Source organism: Loxodonta africana, chromosome 3 (assembly GCF_030014295.1).
Source record: "Loxodonta africana isolate mLoxAfr1 chromosome 3, mLoxAfr1.hap2, whole genome shotgun sequence".
Taxonomy (NCBI): domain Eukaryota; kingdom Metazoa; phylum Chordata; class Mammalia; order Proboscidea; family Elephantidae; genus Loxodonta; species Loxodonta africana.
Window position 1 is genome coordinate 67,360,697 of NC_087344.1, and position 26,026 is coordinate 67,386,722.

At 54.2% G+C, this 26,026-nt stretch overlaps 1 protein-coding gene across 9 annotated transcripts in view; it reads right to left on the reverse strand.

Moving 5' to 3' along the window:
- Positions 1-1,556: 1,556 nt before the first annotated feature.
- The window catches only part of COL16A1 (collagen type XVI alpha 1 chain), a 55,702-nt gene continuing 31,232 nt past the window's right edge, over positions 1,557-26,026 (reverse strand). For 8 of the 9 annotated variants that reach the window (XM_064281624.1, XM_064281626.1, XM_064281622.1 and 5 more), the window contains 29 exons: positions 25,420-25,473; positions 25,167-25,199; positions 22,819-22,935; positions 22,688-22,729; positions 22,506-22,592; positions 21,719-21,763; positions 20,770-20,814; positions 19,002-19,055; positions 18,402-18,455; positions 17,760-17,813; positions 16,234-16,278; positions 16,068-16,121; positions 15,705-15,740; positions 15,095-15,157; positions 12,610-12,681; positions 12,392-12,445; positions 11,694-11,738; positions 11,438-11,482; positions 11,066-11,119; positions 10,697-10,750; positions 8,504-8,554; positions 8,073-8,162; positions 6,482-6,517; positions 5,848-5,892; positions 4,750-4,938; positions 4,345-4,411; positions 3,416-3,592; positions 3,162-3,239; positions 1,557-1,936 (listed from right to left, as the gene is read on the reverse strand). In XM_064281624.1, the coding sequence (XP_064137694.1) occupies positions 1,734-1,936; positions 3,162-3,239; positions 3,416-3,592; positions 4,345-4,411; positions 4,750-4,938; positions 5,848-5,892; positions 6,482-6,517; positions 8,073-8,162; positions 8,504-8,554; positions 10,697-10,750; positions 11,066-11,119; positions 11,438-11,482; positions 11,694-11,738; positions 12,392-12,445; positions 12,610-12,681; positions 15,095-15,157; positions 15,705-15,740; positions 16,068-16,121; positions 16,234-16,278; positions 17,760-17,813; positions 18,402-18,455; positions 19,002-19,055; positions 20,770-20,814; positions 21,719-21,763; positions 22,506-22,592; positions 22,688-22,729; positions 22,819-22,935; positions 25,167-25,199; positions 25,420-25,473 (2,043 nt within the window). In that variant the 3' untranslated portion in view covers positions 1,557-1,733. The remainder of the gene's footprint in view (positions 1,937-3,161; positions 3,240-3,415; positions 3,593-4,344; positions 4,412-4,749; positions 4,939-5,847; positions 5,893-6,481; positions 6,518-8,072; positions 8,163-8,503; positions 8,555-10,696; positions 10,751-11,065; positions 11,120-11,437; positions 11,483-11,693; positions 11,739-12,391; positions 12,446-12,609; positions 12,682-15,094; positions 15,158-15,704; positions 15,741-16,067; positions 16,122-16,233; positions 16,279-17,759; positions 17,814-18,401; positions 18,456-19,001; positions 19,056-20,769; positions 20,815-21,718; positions 21,764-22,505; positions 22,593-22,687; positions 22,730-22,818; positions 22,936-25,166; positions 25,200-25,419; positions 25,474-26,026) is intronic. The other variant, XM_064281620.1, reaches the window with a different exon arrangement.

Sequence of the window (26,026 nt, forward strand, 5' to 3'; positions counted from 1 at the left end):
ATGCTACTTACCACGAGGCCCATTATCGGTTAGCCCACGCAGCAGCCTGGGTTGAAAGTGGGAGCTGGCCTTCCGGTGGGAGCACTAACATCTGTCCTCCTCCGCTATCCAAAACCTGGCTGCTACTTCAGTGCAAAGATGGTATGTTTGCTTCTTAATATGTTACGTTAGGACCAGGGTTAACTGAGAATCGGCGGTGAGGGATGAACCAAGAACTGACTCCTTTATCTAAAAACATCATGTGAGACATTCAGGCATGCTCAGGAGTCTGCCTGATTTCATTCCTCTGCCACCAGCACACCTTGCTTCTGGCAGGAAAAAAAAAAAAAAAGAGGGCAAAGGTTCTGAAAAGCCAGCAATAGGCTGGGCTGATGGTATTTGGGGCCCAACCGGAACAGGGAATTTTCAGAAATGTGCTGGAAATGCCAGCTCTGGAGAGATTTGACAGCTGGTTTGAAGGCTGCAGGCAGTTTGGATAAGCATATGAAATATGGGTGCATTCTGAGCCTGGTCTGTGATCCCTTTGAAGTGTATCCAGCTCAAATAATCCTTCCAGAAATTGGGGGCCAGTAAAAAGGCTTTCTTTGGAAGCCTCTCTGGATGCACTCTTGCTTTCTCATAGCCCACCAGGACGAGAGAAAGTAGAGAAGGAAGAGGCTTGAGACCGGATGTTTCTGTAACATTCTATTTGCTGTCTTGATTTTTTCTTTAAGTCTTTATACAGATGAAGGAGACAGCAGACAGATTACCAAACTCCCAGGGGACTTGTGGGGCCAGGAGCTTAGATCTGATTGTGGCTCTGGCCCCTTTGTACTGATTCCACCTGACTGGTTTCTGAAGGCCTAGGCTAAGATCTACAAGAAAAGCACTTCCCAAGCTAGAATAACAACAAATAACAAAAGGTGCCATCTGCAGTGTAGAAAGCCATTGCCTGAAGCTCCGCTGGAGAGCTGACAACAGGGCCATGGATTGGTACAGGTACAAGAGGTTCCATCTCATTTCCCGGAGAAGCATTCCCTGATTACCTCAGCCAGCGCTGGAGCCTATCTTTCCCCATTTGCACAGCCTCTCTAATCGAAGAATTACTGGAGCATCGAGAAAAGACTGTGTGCTTGGAGGTGCTTCCAGGCAGAGGAACACAACTCAGCACTGGGTGGAATCTCCTAAGCCGCAACCTGGTTTGGTTTTGGGTCACACGTGTAAGAAGTGAAGAGGGTCGGCAGGGTGTGGGTAGGGGACCAAACACCTGCTTCTTTAGGGCAGCAAATAGGGAGGGGCCTTTCTGAGCGGGAACTGGAGTCCTCAAACTTCCCTTTGGCTCACTTGCAGGGGACTAGGGGCAGGCTGAGTGATGCCCCCTCTCTAACTTGAGAGAAGTGTGCTGTGAAGGACAGGACACCAGGTCCCGAGGACCAAAGGGTGACTCAGAACCATCTGGAGAAAAGAGCTGAGCAGCATCCCACAGCTTCACTGGCTGACCACAGACAATGAGGGAAATGCCCTTGCTGACCCTGGGACCAAATGTCAAAAGGAGAAGGAAGACAGGGAGATGCAGCTGCCGCACCAGAGAAACCCCACTGGAAGTGGGACTGCAGATAGTTTTTAGTTCTTTATTGTTAAAAAAAATATTAATGGCAATTAAAAAATAAAAACATTCACAACTCATCACAGAGTCCTGGAAGCTTTGGCATGTGTTTTCAACGGAGTCCTTCATCTAACAGTCAATGGTGATTTCAGCCAAAAGGCCCCTTCATGTTTTTCATGGGTGGGTACTGCTGCTCCATTGGCATAGCCCCAAAGCAGTCGGAGGGGTTACAGTGGCCAGTCTTACCCGGCTGGCCCATGGGACCTGGGGGCCCAGGGATGCCAGGGATGCCTTGCTGGCCCATCGGTCCGGTTGGGCCCATCTTGCCATACCCTGGAGGACCTTGAGGACCTAGGGAGGGAAGAGCCAGAGAAGGAAAAACAGGAGACACAAATCAGAAGAAATAATGGTCATAATACATACTGCCTTACATTTGATGAATACTTCTCAGGTTATAACATAGTTTCATGAAAACCTAATCTGACATTAATCTCACATTAATTCAACAATAGCAACAATGCTACTGTTGTTGTTGTTAGGTGCCCAAAGCACTGGCTGGTCCTGTGCCATCCTCACAATCATTGTTCTGTTTCAGCTCACTGTTGCAGCCACTATGTCAATCCATCTTGTTAAGGGTCTTTTCTTCACCGACCCTCTACTTTACCAAGCATGATGTCCTTCTCTAGAGACTGGTCCCTCTTTATAATATGTCCAAAGTATGTGAGACGAAGTGTCACCATCCTTGCTTCTAAGGAGCATTCTGGCTGTACTTCTTCCAAGACAGATTTGTTTGTTCTTCTGGCAGTCCATAGTATATTCAATACTCTTCGCCAACACCATAATTCAAAGGCATCAATTCTTCTTTGGTCTTCTTAGTTCATTATCCAGCTTTTACGTGAACATGAGGCGACTGAAAATGCCATGGCTTGGATCAGGTGTACCCTAGTCCTCAAGGTGACATCTTTGCTTTTTAACACTTTAAAGAAGTCTTTTGCAGAAGATTGCCCAATTCAATAGCTAGTATTATTGATAGCGTCTATATGCCAGACACTGGGATAAGTGCTTTTTTATGCATCTTTCACTTAATCATCACAACAATTCCCTGAGAAAGGAACTATCATCTCATTCTGTAGATGAGGACAAAGGCTCAGAAAGGTCACACATCTGGTACATGGTGAAGCTGGGTCTCAGAGCCGGGTCATTGGGCGTGGGCATCATCTTTTAGGTTATACAACCAAGCATGCATCTTAGAGAGCTACTCTGAGGGGTTCAGTGACCTCCTCAAGGTTACACAGCCAGGAAGAGTCCGAGCAGGACTTGAACATGCATTCCCTGGCCCACATCTTGCCTAGCTCTCTTCCACTGTGTCATGCTAGCACAGCTTAAGACTAGAGGACAGGGGCTGGACCTTCCCCTTTTTTCTTTCTCCCACAGGTCCTAGCAGTGTCTTGCACACAGCAGTATTACCATAAATGTTGTTGATTGGCCTGTAGTTATTTGGGATTCTAGACAGACCACAAAGACAGGGGGTCTCTGCTGCTCTGGATTTGTTGCCTCAAATGTTGGCTTTTCTTACCCGGGGGGCCGGGGAGACCACTTTCTCCTGCGATGCCAACACCAATGTCTCCCTTTTCACCTTTGGTACCGGGTAATCCTGGGACAAGATAAGTAAAATAAATTTTATTCCTGGGCAGAAAAATGACACACCCACTTGGATTATTTGAAACACACACACACACAAATGCTATAGTCACAACAGACCTCAGGTAATGCTCACGCCTGTCCCAAAGAGCTACGTGGGCCCCTCAGGGAGCCAGAGGGCAGAGGTACCTCTCATTCCTGGCAAGCCCTGCCGTCCTTCTCTGCCAATCTGACCAGGGAGCCCAGGCGATCCTGGAGCTCCCGGCCGACCTGGGGAACCGTCCTTCCCTGGGGGCCCTGGTCGTCCTGGAGCTGCTGCCATCTCTATGGGGAACTGCATCCTGGAGGTATAGTAAGCCATCCTCTCTGTAAGAAAAGGCAAGGACAGGTCACGGGGTGTCCCGAGAGACCCAGAATGACTGAAGATGCTGCAGACCGGCCACCAGCATGGAGCCCAAAGCCGCCTTTCTTTAGAGGAAAGTCAGGGCAAGGACTATGGGAGCCCATCTCCTCAATGGTCTCCCGTGTCCTCGCCTCTACACTACTTCTGATGGTGATCTTTTTGGAGCACAGGTCTGATTATGCCATCTCTCTTCTCAAACACCCTTTATTGGTTCACCACCGGCTTCAGGATAAAGTCCAGAATCCTTGCCTGGCGTTCAAGGTGCTTCCCAAGCTTGATGTCGAGCCCCCTCAGGACAGGGTGCTTGTATCCCAGTACAGCATCCCCAAACCCCAGCACATCAAGGTGAGCTCAACAAATGCACAGAACAGTCTTACACAGGAAAGAAGCTTTAAAAAGCCACCAACCATCCTGCAGCTGCTGCTCATCCCTCTATTTAGGGCCCACTTCATACTGCCCCGCGTGATAGCGATTTACCTGTCTCCTCTGCTCGAGTGGGGCCTTAGGGAGGGCAGGAGGGAATCATTTTATCTCTGAATGGAGCAGGTGAAAGGAAGGTCTGAAGTGTAATTGCATGTATGCCTGCCAACCCCCGGGCTCTAAGTGTTGTTGGGGGTGGGCATTGAGCTTTAAGGAAAAGAAGGCCAGGACAGGGGGGAGAAGCAGCTGGGAAGGGCAAGCGACATCCTCTGCCACCCAGCCAGCTGCCAATTACCATCAAACATTTTAATGATCTCTTGTCTGATGAACCTCTTGATTTCATCATAATTCACCATGTCTCCCTGAGGAAAGAGAAGAAAACCTGTCTCAATCATATTTCCAAGCCTGGGGCTTTCCACCTGGGAAAAGACTTCCATGGAAATAAAGATGGGGAGGGGCCTCCTGGGGGCCCTGCTGAAACGGTACTAAAGATTTTGTATGTAAGTGCATCTTTCTGGGAAGGGGGGTCTCACCTCCCTCCTCCCTACCCCACTACTCTCTCACACACAGTTAAGAACCACCATTATGGGGATCATGCTCTTTCCTGCAAAATGTCAACAGGAGCTTCTGAAATGACCCATGCTCCACCCCACAGGCCTGGCTGTGGACAGTGCCCATGGCCGCCAGCCTTCCCCCTTACCATGGAGCCGGGCACACCAGGCAATCCAGGGCTCCCTGCAGGCCCCGGAGATCCAGGATGGCCTCTTTCTCCAGCAGGACCTGGTGGCCCAACAGGCCCCATGGAGCCACTCTTGCCAGGTCCTCCAGGCATTCCAGCTCTCCCCTTCTCTCCTGCCTGGCCCTTCTGTCCTGAAGGCCCCGGATCACCCTACAAGGACAAGAAGTCACAGTCCAGCATCACCAAGTACTGTCAATCTCCCTACGATGTCTCAGCAATCTGTCATTCCACAGCGTTTCCCTCTGACTGAATCACAGCATCCTGATGGGCCACCCTGCCTCACTTCCCTCCTGCCATTCACTCTCTACACCGCCCCAGGGCAGTCCTTGTAGAAAACAGTTCTCATGGTGTTACTCCCTGCTTAGGAATTCTGATGGCTCCCAACTGCCCTCAGGATAAAGGCCTAATTCCCTGGTCAAACATTTAAGACCATTCCCGATGTGGCCCTGATCATTCCTTCTCTAGCCTCATCCCCTGTCCTTAAGCCTCCATCCATACCTCACTGGTTATAATTCTCTGACTTGGCCATGATGTCTCAGTCCTCACTGCCTTCATACAAGCGGTTCTCTTGCTTGGGATGTCTACCCCCACTTGCCTAGCACGGTACGCCTCCTACTCAGCTGCAATGGTCCTATTCTTAGGCAGCCTCCCCTGATTCCCCAGACTGGGCTGGGTACTCCTCCCCTCTGATCCCACAGTGCTGACTGGCCCTCTTCTGTCAAACTTGACAGACTCTAGTGTAACTGGGACTGGACAATAGTGAGCACCTATTGGTCCGGGGCCTCTATCTGTTTACCCAAGACCAGGACAGAGGGTCTGAAATGCAACAAAATCAAGTGGATGCTCTTGGGATGAATGAATTAATGACTCAATCAATTAAGCAATGAGTGAATGACCTAGAGATTTCCATTCCCCAACCAGAACTAAGAACCCTGGAAGAGCCTCATGTGAGAAGTTTTCAGAGACAAGGCTGCTCTAAGTCCTGCCCGCTGGCCTTCCTGTGTCTCTTCTCCAGGTCTAAAGTCAGAGCTCTCTCAAACCCAGGCAATGCCCACTCACCTTTGGACCTGGAGGTCCATAGAGTCCCTGTTTTCCAGGGGGTCCCTAGAAGAAAGCAGAAGTCAAAGGTCAAGGTCAAGTACAGACAGCATCCCTGAGCTATCCTGGATAGGCAGGTACAGTGGAAGGACCACCTTCACAGCCTCAGGCCCCCAGGCTGTATCCAGCTGGGCTATGACTGTGAGAAATGACAATAGCCTCCCTCCAACAGAGGGCTTGACAGCCTGCAAGGGAGAATGATGTCCCCTGGGACATGGCCTTGTTTGATCATGTTAGCTGCATCCCTTGTCACAGATGAAGGGAGGTGAAAAGAAGTCAGAACGAGAGGGCTGATCTGTGACATATTTGGGGTCCTGGTAAGAGCTGGTACCCAGGAAATGTTTAGAGCTTGTCATTATTATAGTTTCTTTTGACCAGGTAAATGGTAAAAAACAAACTGAAAAACAAATCTTATTCCCATCGTTGCCCCCTAGTCCTCAATGCCTTTCCCCAAGAGCAACAAGGGTTTCCAGTTTGCTGTGTATCTGTCCAGAGACAGTCTGTGCATGCTGAATGGATAAAGAGGGGTCAGGGAAAGGTGGGGAGCAAGAAGCAGCACCCCCAAGAGAAAAGGAGAAGCCCAGCACAACAGTACCTCTTTGCCAGCTTCACCATCTGCACCAGGTTCACCCTGGGGAGTGGAGAGAATGGGAGATGTGATACACTCCAGCCCACCTTGGGTCACATGCCTCACCTTGCTCACTGGGCATGCCCAGCCTCCTGCCCCACAAGAACCCACCATCCTCCAGTCCTCACCTTCTGACACAGGCTGTGGCACAGGCTGCGGAAACTTAGCCCCCAGCTCTAGGCCCATCTCATACCCCAGCCTGGTGCCAGAGCCCCAGTGGATAGCTCCCGGCCACCCTGACTGTGAGCTCTATGAGGGAGGAGCAGACTGTGACTGCCTGGCTCTTTGCTTGAGACCTGGGCACCTCGCACACTTCCTGGCCCTGCGTATGTTGTGCTTGCTGTGTGAACGCATGAACTGTAAACAGGATGTCTCTGTCCTCCTGTGAGGTCCCGGAGATCAGCCAGGGTGACCTGAGCCTGCTTCCTTCCCCAGGACAGGAGAGGCTGCCCCTTCTGGGAGGGTGCTGGGAAAGAGGATTCTGATTGCATGGAACAGTAAAGTCATCCTGGGGCACTGGGGGCTCCTGAGCCTGCCAGCATGGAGGGAAGGGGAGTATAGGATCTGCCCAGGGACCTTGGCAGGAATCACAGTGAGTAGGAATGGCAAGACTGGGACTCTGGGCAGAAGGGCTGAGCGATCATCTCTGCACCAGCAGGAGCCATTTACCCCATTCAGGCCACCAGCTCAGGGCCGGGCAGGGACCTCAGTCATTGTTACCGCTCCCAAAAGCTAGTCTACTTTGCTGAAAGCACCCTGAGCTGGGGGCTAGGAGACCTGGGACCCTGCATCAGCTCTCCCAAGAGACTTCCGGCCCTGAGACTAGCTATCAGGTCCACTTAATGTAGCTCACCTGTCAGGAACTTTCAAAAGAGATAGTATTGCAGAGTGGCTAAGGATACAAGTTCTGGAATCAGGTGGACTGGGGATCTAGTCAGAGCTCTTCCACTCACTAGCTATGTGACTCTGAGCAACCTATTTAATCTTGCTGAGCCTCAGTTTCCTCATTTGCAAAATGGGGACACTGAGACCTACTAAATAGAGTTGTGGTACAAATTAAATGACACAATGCATGCTGAGCACTTGGCTCAGTTAGGTCCAGCACATGCTCAGTGACCAATATACCATAGCTCTTAAGATAAAACAGTAGCTGAGGGCGAGGAGTGGTTTCTGGGAAGCTGAGAAAGCTACAGCAGCAGGTTTCTGGTTCCTGACATTTACAAAGGTTGTCTGTGGTTACCAACAAGCTCCCCTGGGGAAGGGGCGGGGGCTGAACAGGGCCCAAGTCTCCTCTGTCCAGTGAGGGATCGGCAGAAGTCTGGTGTTGGTCCATCTTAGAGGCCGTGATCTTGTGTGCAGTTGGCCCATAAGGGCTTGCCTTTTCTTCCCAGTAGGATGTGGTCCTCAGCCACACGTTCCATCCTGCCTTCTGGCCATGCTGTTGGCCCCTGACTGCCTCTTCCTTCGTGGAGAGCCCAGATCTGCAGTGCTGAACGCAACTGGCAAAGCCAACTGGCTCTTTCCCCGTGGGGCTGTGCCATAGGATGTGGGATCTTACCTGGGGGCCAGGGTGTCCAGGTGGGCCAGGCGGGCCTGGAATGCCTGCAAGACCTCTTTCTCCAGTGGCTCCTCTGTCTCCTTTCAGGCCCTAGAGAACAGGAAGATGGATGGTGAAAGGGAAGGAAAGTGGAAGGGTAGGCCCCCACACAGCCAAGGGCATCGTGTGCCAGGGACCATGTCCCCCACCTCCCAGGCCCCATAGCAGGAAGTGGTGCTGTCTGAACTTGCGGCAGGGCCCTCACGTGGCCTCCAGCCCTCTCTGAAGGTCTTCACCACATCCCGGTTAGGGAGATTTTTGGAATCAGAAGAGGCTGAAGCCAAGGGAGGAGGAGGATGGGACACTGTTCTCACTTCCTCCTGCCTCTTGTGAAAGGATCCCACAGCAGAGCAGGACAAAACTGGGACAGAGGGACAAGAGGAGGCACTCACCATTGCTGAGATCCCAGCTGGCCCTGGCTGGCCTGGAGGCCCTGGTGGCCCCTAAAGAGAGATGAGTCAATAGGATAGAAAGAGGCTCCAGGAATAAAGCCCCCAGGGAGGCAGAGAGTAGCTGACAGCAGGAACAAGCCCTAAACATCAGCAGCTCCATTCCCTTCCCTTAGCCCTTCCTTCTTTCCTGGTCCTGCCTTTGAACTGCTCCCAGAAGATTCGTTCCAAGAGCCCAGGGCTGCGAGGCCCTGAGCACATAGGACCCTCACTCCTCCTACCTCCAGGGACCTGCTGAAGGGGTGATCTGGGAGACACAAGCAGAGGCCAAGTGCAGGGGGCAAAGGCCAGAGGGAGTTAACTAGGTAGGCCTAGTGTCTTCTGAAGGCTCCCACTTCCTAAAGGTAGCCCCACTTCTTTCCTGCTCTGTGGGAGGAGTGAAGACCAGGAGCTGGGTCTGAGTAGCAGCAGAGTAAGGGGCAGGGGCTCAGCACCAACCCCAGTGTCCCCACAGATCAACTCTATAGCCTAGCACCAGGCCCTTTCTGCTGGTCTCCTACTGTTCCCCTTGCACTTGAGAGCAATGGGACTCCTTGGGGTTTGTAAAAAACACGCAGGACTGCTCCTGCCGTGCCTGGACTGGGGCTGTGTCTGAAATACCAACCCCCCCGCCCCCGCCATGGTCCACATTCTTGTCTTTGAGGCACAGCTCACACGTCCCGTCCCTGGTCAGAGGTGACCACCTTCTCTGAACCTCAGGGCATTCATCCCTGTCTCAGACCACTGCCCTCCATACTCCCAGAATGAAAGTTCTGGGGGCCAGGAACTCTGTTCTACTCCTCTCAAGTCTCCTGGGGTGGAAAATTCAGCACTGGGACTGCCAGAAGAGAGGGGGGGAACCCTGCGCCCTCTCTGCCCCAGCCCCCCATGAGCCTCCAATGAGGACACAATTCAGAGTGTGTGGCCCTGGACACATCATTCCCTTTTGTCATCTGTAGCCTGAGGCTAGGTCTGGGGTTACCAATTCAGGACCCCTGGACCCTTTGAGATCTGTAAAAATAGTGACAGGGCCCTGAGAATTACTTTTTTGATCATGAACTACTTTCAACATTTCAAAAAGCCTCCTGGAAATGGTAGAGCCAGCCACATGGGGCTGGAATAAGATTCCCGGGTGTTATTCAGCTCGGTGTGGTCATACTTATCATAGGCGTCGATAGGCAGTCACCTATGTTACTGATGAGCAAAGTAGACAGGAAACTCTTTATTCCTTAATAAATGTCCTCTCCAAGTCACCCTATCTCGGTAAATGACACCACCCACTCAGCCAGTTGCCCAAGCCAAACACACGAGTTCTCTCGTTTTACCACTTCCCTCCACCCCATCCAGGTCATTAGCAGTCCTCTACCTCTAAATACATCCCGAACCCGTCCACTGCTCCTCTGTCCACTACAACCAGCCATCCACTGTGGCAAAAGCCTCCTACTTCATATCCCTGCTGCCAGTTGCGTGACCTCTCCCAAACTATTGACCATGCCCCAGGGGCTCTCCCCACAATCCCCATCATGTCCATGTCCTTCTCTCTAAGCTCACCTCGCCCCATCCCACTCCTGGCCTCTGGCACTACCCTCCAGCCACACTGGTCTTCTTGGGGTTCCTCAAGCACACCAAGCTCCTCCCTGCCCTAGGCTCTCTGTATGAGCTGCTCTTCCACATGTAACACCCTCCCTCCAGGCTGCTCAATAGCTGGCTCCTTCTTGTCTTGCCTCAGATCAAATGTCACTTCTCCAGTAAAGGTTTCTCTAAAGTTGCCTCCCAGTCCCTCCCTGTAGAGTCACATCATTGCCTGATGTTTTTGCATTAATTTATTGGTTTGCTGTGCCTACACAAAAGCTCTGTGAGGTCCGGGGACCTTGTCTTCCTTGTTCATGCTGTGGCCCCAGTGCTTGGAATTGTGCCTCCTATAGAACAGGTGCTCAAGAAATAACGTGAGTAACCAACCAAATGCCCCTTGTCGGGTAAGGGAACTCTAATGTGTGCAAACAATACGAAAAAGGGGAAAAGCCACTGGATTGGTGAGCCTGGAGTCCCTTGCACTGCTCCTGGGGTTGGTTCTTTCACCAGCTTGCCCCCCACCACCCCACCCCAGCAGGATCCTAACTCTTAGAGACTAAAACAATTTAAAACAGTTTAACTCACAAGATGGCCTGGGGAACCAGGTCTTCCCTGAGGTCCCATGGCACCCGGCTCACCCTGCAAGAGCCAGACAAAGAAAGGAATAACACAGAAACAGACTTACTTGTGCACAGATAACCATCACGCAGGAGAGGGATGAGCAGAGCAGGTGGGAACTCCGATAGCCAGAGAAGCCATGCCAGGCCCCGGCCTCCAGACCCCAGCCTCCCAGGGTTTGAGGGGCTGGCCTTGCCCCATGAGGATGGCCCTGCTTTTCTAGGTTGGTGACCCAACAGCCTCTAGGGAGGGTCACCCTTAAGAACAGGAAGAAGATTCAAGATGTGCTGTGCTGGGTGAAACATTCCCAGAAGGTTGAGGAGAAAAGGCCCTTACCTCTGCTCCAGGCCGGCCACTGCTGCCAGGGGGACCCGGTTTGCCACAGTCACCCTAGAAGATAGAAGGGCAGCTAGAGCTCTCAGACCTCCACTTGGTGCCCTCTACCCCAAGGTGACCCAATATTGGATGGACCCTGCCATCTGCCTTGGCTCTGGCCAGAGGCCCTTTTATGTTCTCAGGCTAGCAAATGGAAAAGCCCTGACCCAATATGCCAGGAACCGGTGGCCTCAGGAGGCTTGGATGCTGGGTTGGCATCTCAGTCAAGGGTCTGGTGGCACCTCTACCCAGGCTAGGCTGCTAAGTCTGTCTGGGGTCAAGCCTCGCAGAAAGCAGAGAGAACCTACCTGGTAAAAGCCACCAGGCCCTTACCTTAGGTCCTGGGAGGCCAGGATGTCCCGTTTTCCCTTTGAAGCCCTGGAAGAAAAAGCAGGGAACTGTCATGCTTGTCTGCCCCTCATCTTAACTAGAGGCCTCTCCCCACTCCTCCATCCTCAGTAAACCAAAGTCATAACATGATATCCATGGAGGACCTGGATTTGAGCTACCCACCCACTCAGGCAGACCCTGCAACTTCTCAGCCTTTGGGACCATGGAGCTCCCAGTTCTTTCCTGCAGCTCAACTTACCGGAGGTCCCATGAGTCCAGGGGGTCCAGCAGGACCAGGGTCCCCCTAGGAAAAGAGACCAGGCATTGAGGCAAGAGTCTTATCCAGCTTGTACCCAACTCATTCACTACTGTCTCCCCCTTTTTTCAACCCTCCTCCCCCAGGTACCCTGGGTTGGAGGGAATGTCATGTGGGGCTGAGGGAAGAGTCCAAGAGTGGCTGTGGATGCTGGGTAAATCTTGGCCCTGTGCTGGGCCTTAGTTTTTCTTCTTTTGGGTACAAAAAGGGGTTGAACTTAATGTTCTATCCTTTACCATGGCCCCATGCCTTTCAGATTCTACAGCAAGACCAGACCCCATGAGCCAGGGCTTGCCTCAAGTCCTTCCATACCTGCAGCCTGATTCTTTCTGACATCCAGCCTAGTTTCTTTGGCTGTCTACATTTCTGGATATAAATTTATTTCCTTCATAGTCCTGCCTTTGATGATGCTCAGCATATCCAACCAGGTTAAGGCTACCAGGAGAACTGAGAAACCAAGTGGATCTAGTGCCAGCAGGGAGGTAGGGTGTGGTGGGAGTCACATGAAGGGAAGATGTGGGCACCCCCTGGCAAAGGTGAGGGGGACACTTGAGTTCCCTTCATCAGGGTTCCCTTGACTTTGCTCCTGGAGAAGGAAGGAGAAGGAATAGGGTGTCTGCCCTCCCCAACCGTCGTCTCACCCTCACACCAGGCTTGCCGTCCTTCCCATCCAGACCATCTAAGCCGGCAGGGCCCTGGAAGCAGGAAAAAGAATTTCTGCACGCCTGTTGGAGCCCTAGGAAGTGGGAGGCCTGACCCAGCCCCTCAGCTCTCTTCACCTCTCATTCAACTCCCTCCCTTACCAAATGCACACACACATATACCATACGCCTGCCAGGCTAAAAGGGCCCACACTCACCTGAATTCCAGGAGGTCCTGGTGGGCCAGGGGAACCAGGTATACCTGATGAGCCTGGAATCCCTTCACTGCCCTGAAAACCAGCCCCCCAACACAGTCAGCAGGGCCTTGCCCCTCCTGGGGACTAGGCTCTTAGCCAGAGGGAGGAAGTCTGGTGACTACTGGAAGTCAGGACATCTGGCTTCTAACCCCACTTTTCTCCTGGCCTAACTAGGTAGATTCCACACACCCTCCCAAAGGATCTATCTTCATCTGCAAAGGATCTCCCTTCGTGGCTTCTCTGTGGGGAACGGACAGAGCCTATTCAGCTCAGCAGCTTCTTCAGAACCAACCCAGGCACTGGCTCAGGGTGCTCAGTAATATGTACTGAACTGAAAACACATTCAGCCCACACTGGTCCCAGTAACGTGCCAAGCACTATGTGAGCTCTGATGTCCCCAAGAGGAATAAAGGGGGAGGTGTTCTCCAGGAGTTCAAAGTCCAGTGAGAGTCCCAGGTCCACCACAATCAAGGGCAATGTAACAGTCTATGTTGAATAAGTGGCTAGGTTAGGGAGTGTCACAGAATTGTCGCCAGATGCTAGACTCTGAAGAATGTCTCAGATTTGGGCAGGTGAAGGAGAAAAGGGCATATCAGAGGGAACCACAGAGAAAAATAAAGGTTTGGAAGTGATAACATGCCTGGCCTAGCCAGGAGGCCCGGGGGAGCCTGTGTAAGAGGGTGAGGTGGGAGAGGAGGCTGGAGGAGTTAGCCTGATTGGGGGGAGCTCTGAACGCCGTGCTAAACTTTATTAAGCACAATAGTGGTTTGAAAACTGTACTTCTCAGTGCCCTGGGAGTTCCTGAGGAGCCTTGAGGACTGGGGATACAAAGTGAGGGACCAGAAGGTAGGGTTCCAGGTCCCCTACCCTTGCTTTAGCCAGAGTAGCTCCACTTATATCTGTTTTACAGATTGGGCTTTCACGTGAAGATGGGGCTCCGGACTACAAAATAAAGTCTGAAAGTCATGGCTATTGGGACTGGGGACCCATTGAAGATTCAAAGCAGAGGAGTGATGAGAGCAGACGTGTGAATTAGATTGTTCACTAGAAAAGGGAGGGGGAGGCAAAGAGGCCAGTGGGGAGAGGGTGGCTTCCCTGGAGCAGTGGCTATGGGGTGGTTGGGGGGAAGAGAAGAGAGCAGAGACCCAGCAAAGGAGAAAAAGAACGCAGGGCGGGGGCATTGCAATGCCACCAGCCACCGGGAGGGGACAGCAGAGCCCCAGCAAAAGTCAGCCCCCACTGGGAGCTGGGGCTGAGAACCACTGGCCAGATGTTTGAGATTCTCCGCAATGACCAGCCTAAGGAGAGCAGGCAGCTGTGGGGCACTGAACCCGCTGGCTCTCTGGGGCCCAGTGGGTTCCACCCAGGTCTGCCATAGAGAAGGGAAGGAGCTGACATCCACAACTGCCCCTACTATGGCCCTGGCTCTGGGGAGGCAGTGAGGGTCCCCAAGACTCTCCTGGACTGGGAGGAAAGTCTCAGCTCTGCCATTAACTGGATGTGCACTATGGGCTGTCCCTGGCCTCCCTGGGCCTCGGTTTCCTCACCTGTACAAAGAGAAGTTAGAACAGGGAGGTCCTTCTACCTAGTACCTTCCAGCCCTGAAGCACTGTGCAGTGTGTGTTTTAGAGGAAAGAGGTTCCCCCTCTCCCCCAACCCCTCGTGAGGCTCCAGGCCTACTGCCTCTCCCTCTGGGCCATGGTCAGAGGTCAATCTTGGGAGCCTCTTACCCCTCCCCCCATAACATGTGGGAAGCCAGAGGTTGGGCTGAGATGGGGTGTCAGTCCCAAAGCAAGGCAGAACTCTGTCTCCAAAGTGCATCAAGCAAGACCGAGGTGCAACCAGTCTGGGGCTCCTCAGACTGCTGCTCCTTCCCATCCTTGTCACCAGAGCACAGGCCACCCCCTGCCCTCTCTGGGTCCTTGGGGACCCCTGAGCATGGCCACCTGGGAGGCCCACTCCCCTTCCAAGCTGGCTTCCTCCACCGTTGTTAGACCCAGAAGGCAAACACTCAGAGTATTTGCTGCGGTGGGGTGTAGGGGGCTCCCAATCTCCATGGGCTTCCTCTTTCTTTCAACTCCTTGCCCTTCCCCTTGAGGAGGTGAAGCTGGCCCAAGCTGACCTGTCCTCACTGCATTCTAGTCGTCCACCTCTCACTACACCCCTCTGCCTCTTGCCCACCTGCCCTTTCTGCCTTCCCCCTCCCCATCCCCCAGTAGACTGGGACCTTGGCTGCACAGAGGCTGGCAGGTATCCTGGGCCCAGCTCCCACCCCTGGAAGCCCGCTGGTCTGCCCAGCCCCTGCTGCTGCCCTGCAGTGGCCCCATCCTGAAGGTCTCTTTCCCTAGAGCCAGTCTTCAAATTCCCCAAAGGCCTGCAGCTAGGGGTGGGGCAGGGCTAAAGGGCTCAGATGACTGCACTTTGGCCAGCTCAGACTTCTGCTCACCTTCTCGGCTTGGGGGCCAGGTGGACCTGGTGCTCCAGCTTTGCCTGGGGATCCAGGAGGACCCTATATCAACAAAGGAACAGGCAGGAATGAAAGTGGGCCTGGAGAGGGCAGTTCTCCCTTCTTTCTTCCTCCTGTTGGTGCTGTTCTTAGTTGCCGTGGAGTCAATTCAGACTCACAGTGATCCATGTGTACAGAGTAGAACTGCTCCATAGAGTTTTCAAAGCTATGGCCTCTCAGAAGCAGATTTCCAGGACTGACTTCCGAGGTGCCTCTGGGTGTGTTCGAACTGCCAACCTTTCGGCTAGTGGTCGAAAGGTTAACCATTTGTGCCACCCAGGGACTCCCCTGTTTGCGTTACGCTGTTGCTAATATAATATATATTGGAACTTCTTAGAAACACCACCAAGGAGGTGGGATCTGGCTCCCTGCCCAGCTGGGTTGGGGCCCATCCAGGAGTCCCTGTTCTCTAGGTCCTGGCTCCTGGAATCAGGCCTGGCCACCCAGGCCATCCTCCCTGTTTCTTCCTTCCCCATCCCAGGCCCATCCTTGCCCAGCCTGGCCTGGTTAGGACCGCATCAGACAGGGCAGGCTTTGTGTCTCCACTCACCGGCAGGCCTGGAAAGCCTGGCTGGCCTTGAAATCCCTGTGGGAAGAAGCAAGGGACAGTTTGCTATGCCGCCCCCTCTCTCCTGCCTGGCTGCCCAGGTGGAAAGAGTGAGTGAGGCAGCCCCAAGTCCCAAGGGCCTGGGCAGGGAGGTAGCCCAGCCCTCCTCTCTGCCCAAGATGGATGGCAGGTGAGGCTCTGGGCATATAATGGGAGGTTACAACTCCAGGATGGGTGGGGATGGAGAGGCTTGAGCTGGTCACCCCTCCACAGTAGGGTGTCACCAGGGCAGAGGACCCAACCCCTTCCCTGGCTCTCCAAGCCATCTAGTGCAGGCAGGACAGCCAGTTTCAGTCACCCACTCACCTGGTCGCCCTTCTCTCCCGATTTGCCTTGGGGTCCTCTCTCTCCTCGGGGACCCTGTCACCCACAAAGAACAATGCAGCTAGAACTCAAATCTTCCTTCTCTCAGACTCTGGGGCAGGACCGGGAGTCCCCGTGTCCACAACTCCCTGCCCCCTCCCTCACTCACCACTGGGCCTTGGGAACCTGGAATGCCTTCAGATCCTGGGGGGCCCTTGGGACACATAGGAGAGAATTAGTCACTTTGGCTCGGGGGAGTGGGACAAGGGGGGATGGAGGAGCAGGGCACAGAGTGGAGGCAGGGAATGTGGCAGAGGCCCCTCTAAGTTGGCGGGATCCCTGCCCTGGTCTGTGCAGGCCTCGCCTCTCTTGCCTAAGCTGGTGAACCAATCTCCTCAGGAGTTCCACCACTCCTAGCTCACTCCAATCCAGCCAGCAAACAGCTGCCATCTTCTCTTCCTCAGCACAGTTCTGATTTTATCACTGTTTTGCTCAGAAACCTTCTAGGGCTTCCTCCATTAACTGAAATGAGGGGCAGACTCTCCACCAATGCTGAGTTCTGCCATCTGCCTCCAACTCCCCTTTCCTGTTTCCTGTCCCCCTCCCTTTCTTATCTTCTGCCTTGATCTGCTCAGACTGTACTGATCCCTGAACTTGCTCTGCACGTCCACACCTTGGAGCCTTCGCATGGGGTAGTCCTGAGGGGCCCCGGTCCATGGTCTCTCCCTCTGGAATTCCCCAGGACACACAACCATGGGGTTCCCTCCCTCACTCCAGTCAGTACTCAGCTCAAACTCCATCTCCTCAGATAGGCCTTCCTGACCCTCCATCTAAACAGCACCCTGCCCACAGCCCCAGACCCTTACCCACTCTCCGTCCTTCCCTGGACTTCTCCCTCATAATGAACATGTACTTGTTTATCCATCCGCCACCTGCCTTCCCCCTGGGATGTGAGCTCCTTGAGGGCAGAGGCTTGCCTGTGTTGTTCACCACAGTGCTTCCAGAACAGAGCCCAGCATCCAGCAGGCCCATGAGAAACATTTGTTATTGAATAAATACATGACAGGGTTTGCTGAATGCCACCGCTGCCTCACTGAAAGGTGAGACTGGTCCCAACCTGGCTGATCCCAGGTCTGAGATTTGTCACCTCAGACAAATCCAAGTTTGTCATCAGACGGGGTTGGGTTCAAGTCCAGGCTCCACTACTAAGTAGCTGTGGGACCTTGGGTGAGTCATATCACTTCATAAGCCTTGCTGTCCTCATCTGATAACAACCCAGCTGCCGCACTCAGCATGGAGCCTGAAACACACTACCAATAAAGTGACCTGCCCAGGAGTGGAGGCTGTAGAGGAGCCCTGGATCTCTTGCAGGCCTGCTGGCCAGCTTGCCTTTGCAGGGGAGAAGGTTCTCTGCCAGCTGACTCCCAGCCCCTCTTCCCTTTGGCAGCCCCAGCTAGCCTGTCTCCATGAAACCTGCTGGGATTCTCCACACAGCTTCCACCTCCGCAGCAACCAGCCTACACTGACTGCTTGAGACACAGCTGGAGCAACTCAGGGAGCAGGGGAAGCAGGGGTCATGGTCTCCTCCTTCACAGGCTGCTAGGAAAATCTCCAGTCTGGTGGTGGAGGCAGCAGGGAGGGGAACGGCTCCCTTTGAAGCCTTTTCTGCCACCCCCGCACTGAGCTGCAACTCACCGATTCTCCCTTCTCTCCCGCCGGCCCGGTGTAGCCCCGCTCTCCCTTGATGCCCTGACAAGCAAGCAGAGAGAGAGAGCAGAATTAGCCCTGTGGCCTGCACTTCTTGGCGCTAATGTGAGGGGTGGAGACTGCAGATGGCACCCAGACTAGCACTTAGAGGCAGATGCCACCGAGGAAGTGGCTAGGGAGGAGCAAGGTGGGCTGCTCTGAGGGCACCGCCGTGGTCCCACCTGCCGCCACCGTGCTTTAGTGGACAGCGAGAAAACCCCCACCCAGCGGGCTCCTGCCTGGGGTGGCACCTCCACATTGTCTCCCCTACCTTCCCAACCCCCCGTGGGAAGGCAGACTTCGGTTCTTGACGTATCTGGGGTCTCTCAGGGTGCTCTGAGAGTCTGGCCCTCAATGTGCAGCAGCTGGAATAGGCCCCCCTTGAGTGATGGGGCCAGGTCACGCTACCAAGGGGGCCCACATGTCACAGGATGGGTGGCCAAGGCAGAGGCAAAAATGCTTGGAAATGCTTGGAAAGGAGGGAGGTGGGCTTGGAGGGTGCCTGCTAATAAATGCCCAAGCCTGGTCCTATCCTGATCACCACTCCAAGGCTCTGATACCCCAGGGCCAGGATTGGATCCCCTTACTCACAGGCAGTCCAGGGGGGCCCATGGCTCCTGGGTAACCAGGCTGCCCTGGAGGACCCTGCAAAGAAAAATCAACATAATGGACCAGCCCTCCCTCCGCCCCCAACAGGTGTGTTCCCACCTCCTTGGGGAACAGGATGCCAGAGCCAGAAAATCAGGACCTGCCACCCAGCAGGTGACCACCCACCCCAGTACAGCCACTGTGTTGGTCCATTTCCCCATGCCCCACGTTCCTCAGCCATGACCACCACCAGCAGGCCTGGGGCTGGGTGGTAAGTGCCAGCCTGACTGGGACCCTGGGAGCTGAGTAGAGGAGAAGGCCGGGGAGTATGGATGAGGACCAGGGAGGAGGACGTGGGAGGGGCAATTGATCACTGCAGGAAGAAGGCGGGAGAACAGCCCCAGGTATGCTGGTGGAGGACGGGGGACAGGGAATCGGAAACAGGGAGATCAGCCTCCTCTGACCCTGAGAGAAGCAGAGGTGAGGGGCACAGTGTCTGTAGAAGGAGTCCCTCCCATCTGTCACTCAGTGGCCGCCCCCACGGCCCAATGCCTGTCTCCCAGGGCTCTTCTTCTATCTTGATCCCCACAGGCCTCTTCTTACCGGTTCACCCTTGTCTCCTGTCAGGCCCCTGAGGCCTCGCTCACCTTGAAGACCCTTGGAGAGAAAAATCATGAAAAACTGCAAGGAGGGTAGTCCCCACCCAGCCCCGGACTCCTTCCCCCTGCTCTGCAGCCCTCTGTTTCCACTCTAGGAAAAATGTCAGTTGCTGGTGCCCCACAGAGTCCCTAGTAAGGTGACTGTAAGGGGTGTGTCCCAGAAGGGTGACTGCCGAGGTGTAAGTCTCCATACATGAATGTCTCTCAGGAGCATACTCCCCAGATGATATCTGCTCCTCAGGTAGGTGAGTCTCAGAGGGTACCTCTCAGGCAGGTGACTGTCATTGGCATGCCCTTCAGTGGTAACTGTCTGGGGTGCATCTTTAAGAGGGTGACAGATGTGTGCTCTCCTAAGGGGCAAATGTCAGGACAGGTGCCCCCAGGGTGATGTTCCTCAACAAAATGTATCACCAGATACCCAACACTTACCTGTCCAAGCCACCCCAAAACCAAAATTCATCTTCTTTTAGGGATGAAGGGAGAGACATGGAAGGCTCCCTCCGAAGCAGTCCCTGTCACTTTGTAGGGTGGAGGGGATCTCAGTCTCCGTCAGAGCCAGGGCTACCACCTACCCCTTGCCCGGCCTCACCATTTCACCGCGCCGTTAGAGTACTATGTCTACCCCTTCTCCCGCCTGCCCTCAGGAGACGGCGCCCACACCTTTCCACAACACAAGACAGATGGCTAGACGGACAGATGGCCCCTTCACCCAAGCAAGCAGAAAACAGACAAGGTCCCGCCAGAGATGAGGACGTGGGGACAGATGGAGCTGTGACAAGGAGGGGCCCTGCTCCCTAAGCCTCCATCACCAGGCCTGGGAGGAGAGGAGCCAGGCCCCCGGAACACACAACCTGACGAACAGGAGGTTAGTTTCCATGACCCAGGGGGAAGCAACAATGAGGATGGGGGTGATTTAAACACACCTGTGACGATGACAAGGCAGAGCAATTAACGACACCTGGCAGAAGGAGCAGGCCAAGGCGCCGGGCACAGAGGGGCAGGGCCACACAACACCCAGAAACCCCACTGGCTGATATCACATCCCCAGCTTTGGAGCAGACTGGGACTGGAGCCAAGGAAAAGGAGAAGAGGAGGAAGCTGAGAGTTTCCTCTAGGATGATGGGAAAGGTATAGGCATGGCTGCCTTTAAGTCCCCGGGGTGTCTCTGGCCAGCCCTGTCAAGCAGCAGGGCACCGAACCTGTGCCAGCCTGCAATGTGAAGCCCTAAAGCTTTGGCATCTCTGCCAGGCTCTGGGCCAGGTGCCTGGCAGGGCCCCAAGAACTACGTTCAGCAAATCTTCAGTCAACATCAAAGGTAGGAAAAGCAAGAGGCAAAAGTGAGAAGGGGAGGAATAAAAGGGCCCCGAGAGGCACCAGCTTAAAATAAGAAAGTAAAGCAGCTCAGGGGGATTTAGGGGGAATGATGTGAGATTGTGGATTGGGGACGAAAAGGGAAACTGAAGGGGATAAAAGAGAGAAGATGAGAGGAAGAAAGCAGGAGAAGAGAGAGAGGAGAAAATGGAGAGAAGTCGGAGACTGGGAGAATGTCCAAGCTGCTGGGACCTCAGGGAGCCTGTGTCGTTAGCTACCATGCCTGAAGGGGGACAACGGGACACATGGAGGAGGGAGGTGAGGCCACAACAGGAAGGGAGACACGCAGAAGCCACAGAGACCTGGCCGGCGTGGGAAGGGAAGGAGCGCTATGTTCTTACAGGCAATCCGGGGGAGCCAACAGCACCAGGAAAACCTGGGGGGCCCTGGTGGGAGAAACAGGCAGGTCACATCTCTCAAGCACAGCAACCTGGGTGGTCTGGGTCTGGAGGTCAAGGGGAGAGGAGGTCGTGGGATTATTTTCAACCCCGCTGGAAAAGAGACTCGTTGAAGGCTTGGCCCAGAAGACCTCTGCTCCTCCGCTTGGCTCCAGGAAGAATGGCTCAGAGGTCAGCCGAGATGGGAAACACGTTTAGAGTCGGTCAGTCCTTCCCCCCTGGCTAGTGGAACACCCTTGCTGGAGTGGAAGCCCATTTCTTTCTGTCTTGTCCATCATGCCTGTCACCTGACCGCCATAAAAATGGCTCTAAGACGGCTCGCACCAGCCATTTCCCTACAAAGAAGGCATTTTCAGCTCTTCCAATCTTTCCAAGTCGTGTCCATTTTCCTGCCATATCAGCACCACAGTACACTCCAGGGCAGATGCCCCTGGCCTGATGCTCCTGGTCTGGCCTTTGTAGACTTCTCCTAGAACTAGCCCTCCAGAGCAATGGACAGCAGGTTCGTCTCAGCCCCTGGCCCCTGTAGGGACTGTGTCATGGGGGGCATGAAGAGATCTGGCGAGGCTGCCACATGCCTCCCTGGCTGCCAAGACCATGAGCCAGACGCCTAGGCCCTCCTGCCCAGGGCAGCCTGAGCCTACTGTGCAAAACACAGCAGGTTGTGGGGCAGAGAGGAAGCAAAGATCTGCCTCTGAGGGCTTCCCCTAAGCAGGACTACTGCTGGGCAGCAGGGCAGAGCAGACCGATTCCAGATGATTCGTGGTGGAAGGAAGGAAGTTCCCTCCTTCTGACCTGCCCAGCTTCCTGGGAACAAGGCAGGAAAATGGTGTCTGCTGTTATGACCCCTTTGAAAGCTTCACAAGCAGGCCAGGGAACCACAGATACTTACAATAGGGCCTGGAAGACCTGGGGAGCCCCTCATGCCAGGTGGACCCTGCAAAGGAAGCCAAGGGAAATGGGATGAAGAGGCTCATTCTCCCTGATCCCCAAAACTAGAGTCAGCAGAAGGCAGCTGATGTCAAAGCAGGACCATAGTGTTAAAATGGCCTTTCATTCCATTCATTCAACAAACGCTCATTGAGTAACTGTTATGCAGGTGCTGGTCTAGGTGCTGGGGACACAGCTATAAAAAAAACAGATAAGAATCCATTCCCCACAGGGCTTACATTCTAGAGGGAGAGGTGGACAGTAACAAACAGAACAAGGGCTGACACATAGTTGGTGCTCAATAGATACCTGCAGAATGTTCCAAGAATGGAGTCAATACACAGTATATCAGATGGCGATGAGTGTGATGAAGGAAGGGGAACTGGGAGCCCGGGGGTAGTTGTGGAGGGTCCAATTTTAAAAAGGATGGGCAGGGAAGGCCTCCCTGAGAAGGTGACATTTGAGCAAAGAGCTGAAGAAGGAAAGAATGAGCCACGAGAAGAGTATCCCAGGCAGAGGAAGCAGCTAGGCCATGGGGAGGAAGAACAGCAAGGAGGCCAGCACAGCAGATGGGGTCAGAGTGAGTGGTACAGCCTTGGTGGCCACTCAAGCACTTCCAAGACAGATGGGAGCCACCGCAGGGACCGAGTTGAGGTCCGGCAGGAATGAAGTGGCTTTCAGGTAACTGAGGGCTACGTAAGTGGAGGCACCAGCCCCTCGGGGTCCTTCCTGTCTGGAGAGGGTCTTACCTCTTCTCCTCTCTGGCCTGGCAGTCCCGGAGCACCAGGTAGGCCAGGGCTCCCACCACAGTCTGGGTCTCCTTCATTGTGGTCCCCCTGGAGTGGGGATGGAGATGGTGAGAGTGAGCAGGAGGGCCCCCTCTACATGGGGTGCAGGGCAGGAGCAAGGATAGGGCAAGGGGCCTACTCACCCGGGCCTCCTCGGCTCGTGGGCGCTCCCGCTCGATGAAGCACTGTGGAGGACAGTGAGGGACACTCTGTTAGGGGAAGGCAGCCAGGGACCTCTCTCTGCAAAAAGGCTGCCCCCAGCCCAGGCCCCTACCCGGGCGCAGTTGTCGAGGCCTGGCACGCCAGGGATGCCCTGGTCTCCCTTCTCTCCTTCCTCCAGGATGGATGCAGGGCGGGCCGTCTGCCCCTGGGCACACTCCCCGCAGATGCTCTGATGGAAGAAACAGGAGGGCCGTGGGGCATGGGTCAGAGAAGGCTAGGGTGGGTTGGATGGGGGACCCTATTCAGACCCCAGAACCGGGAGCACCCTGTCTGGCAGTCCACTCCCCACCGCACTCTGCCACTCAGCCCAGGCCTGCAGCAGCCCTACTCCATCCTCAGGGGACCCAACCCCAACAACTGGCTTTGAGTTTTCTCCAAGAAGAAGCTTGGGTAGGGCCAAGCCAAAGCCACTTTCCCAGACAGGCGTGTGGGAGGAGGTGGAGGGGCCTGCAGAGGGACCATCTGTCCTGGCTGTTCCTGCAACCTGCACCCACTGCGAGGACAAGCAACGAGGAGTTGGGCTGGAAAGGTTGGCTCCAAATGTCAGTTTCTCTGCCCAAGGGACAAAGGAAACCGCTGCAGGAGGAGCCAAGCACTTTGCAGACACTCCCTAGGATGGGGCCTGCTCTCCGTTCCCCAGGGTAGAGCCCAGCTGCTCAAGCCTCCCTGGTCAGTTGAGCCAGGACTTATTCTCCGGGCTTCAAGCTTCTTTGGGTCACAGATCCCTCCGAGTTTGATGGAAATGATGGGTCCTCTTCCCGAAAAAATAAAACCAACTAGTAAACATTGGCCTACAATTTCAGAGGACTCAGGGAGTCTGGAGTCTATCCATAGATAGGCAGGGTGTCCATGGACCCATGGCGGGAACCACTGCTCTAACCCTCACTGTTCACTGCAAAGTCCAATGATAATGGCTGTCATTTACTTGGCACCCATGTGCCAGGCACTGAAATAGGCCCTTGAAAATTATCACATTAAATCCTGACAACACAGTGAGGCAGGCAATCCTATAAAGGTTCTGGAGATGAGAAAGTCGACATTCAAAGAGATGCTGTGACTTGTCAAGGGTAAGTGGCAGCCTGGATTGGGTCCTGGTCTGTGTGAGGCCAAAGCTCACACTCTCTCCAGGAACCCAGGCTTCCTTCTGGGCTATGAATGTAAACTCAAACGCTGGCTGCAGCTCCTGGTCAGCACCCGCTTGGGCGCCATCAGACCTCTTCTCCAGACCACACTCACTGTTTGGGGCCTTCTGCTAAGCGCTTGATTTAGAAGCCAACAGATGAACTGCCTCAGGGAGAATTGTCAATTCTGCAGCTGGAGTCAAACAATCACCTGCCCAGGGCCAGGGCTGGGGAGAGCCCAGACTGGCAGAGCCTAGGGGAGGAGAGCTGGATTTTGTTGCCATGGCCCACTATGACCCATCATGTAACCGCTGCCAGGAGGTTAACCCGACCTCAGGCTGCATCTGGAAACACCTGCTGTCCAGAGCAGGGCCAGGGCAGGCAGTCCCCATAATCTGCCCTGACTAGCACCCAGTGGGATAGTGGGATGTCCACAGTACTGACTAGCCAGTGCCAGAAGAGGGTGGTCAGCACAGGGGGGCTCTGGGAACTATGACATGGGAGGGACCCTGAGGATGCAGGGCTGCAAGAGAGAAGAGTCCAGGGACACAAGGGTATTTAGAGGTGGCTTGGGAGGTGACTATGCTCTCGTCTCCAGAGGTGAATGAGTGGGGAAGGACTACATGGTCCTTGGTCAGGGAAGGTCCCCAAGGAAATCCCTGCCTAGCTTAGGAGGCCAGACTAGGCCATGGCCCTCTCACCTGGCCCTGATGCTGCCTGTAGGCCCTGACACAGGCCAACTCTTCCACCAGGCCCCAAGTCTGCTCTTTCATACCACTAAAATTGCTTCTCAAATCCCATCTCTCCTTGAATTCTTTCTGGACTTATCAGAGATGGGCTGGAGCCTTCTTCCAGACCCCCACCCAGTCTCATCATTGAACATGACCTTCACAGTCCCTGCCCCACTACCCTGGGGGTGATGCACCTCGCCCCTCTGCTTTGGAAGCTGCTGAGCCTGCCTGGCCTGATAGGGTTGTACTGGGCCTCACTTCTGGCCTGACCCTGTTCGGGCCTCACACCCAGCTGCTGTGGGCCATTTTCAGGGTTGGATTTTGCCAACAGCATCTACCACATGGGTAACTTCACAGGATTGTTCAGACATTCACTCAGCAGATATCATCAAGTGAGGGTCTGTTACGGGCCAGGCACCGTGCTAGGTCCTCTTAGGTAGAGGCTTACAAGCTGTCTCTGTAGGTGCCACAGAGCTGAGCCCTTACTATGAGAATCCCTTAGGAGACTACCCCTCCCAGTTCCACTCCCTTCTCTCTTACCCTCTTACCTTAAGGAGTTGCTGTTCTATTGGCAAGGATCCCTGAAAGAGACAGACATCTGGGCTCAGGCAGTTGAGTGGAAGAGGAGAAGGGAGACCTATGGGATCAGGGAGAGGCTTGGGAAGCGTCCTGCCATCCTGGCTTCTCTCAGCCTCAGGAGACAGACAGGGACCTCCACTGTAGCTAAAGGATCCACAAGGCAAGCGCAGCCCTGGGAAGGGCAGGGAGGGGGACGGACCTTGAGGCCTGGCCTGTACCTACCAATTCTGCAGTCAGCCCAGGCTGTCCTGGCAAACCGTTGTTTCCAGGCACTCCCTGCAGCCAAGGAGAAACAGTGAGTGTACTCCTCTCTAGCCCACTGGTCACCCTGCATCCTTATCCTCCCTGCTGCCTCTCCTCCTCAGCCTGCAGAGCTAAGAGCCTTGCTGGGCATAAAGACTGACATCTGATCTTAGCCCGAAAGTCGCTGGACCCTTGGAAGTGGAAGCCAAGGAGGCCCAAGGGGGTGACTCCCAAAACCAGTCCAACAGGGAGCTTTTCCCCCATAGGTCAGGGGCAGCTCAGAAATTGGGCAGCAGATCTTTTACATAGTAAGTAACTATCATTTCTTTGTGTGCGAAGTTTTTCCTATATGTTGTTATGCAGGTGTTGTTTATCTCCGTCTTAAAATGGAAAAAAAGAACTCAGAGAGGGTAAGTAACTTGCCAAAGGTCAAAGGAACAGCAAAGCACAGAGCTGAGATTCAGAGTGAGGCCCAGTGGCTTCCAACGCCCCTTTAACCATTATTTCAGCCCTTCTCCAGGCTATTTATGCATACAGCAAGGGCGGATGCTTGGGAGTCAGATCCATCTAGCTGCAAAACCTGACG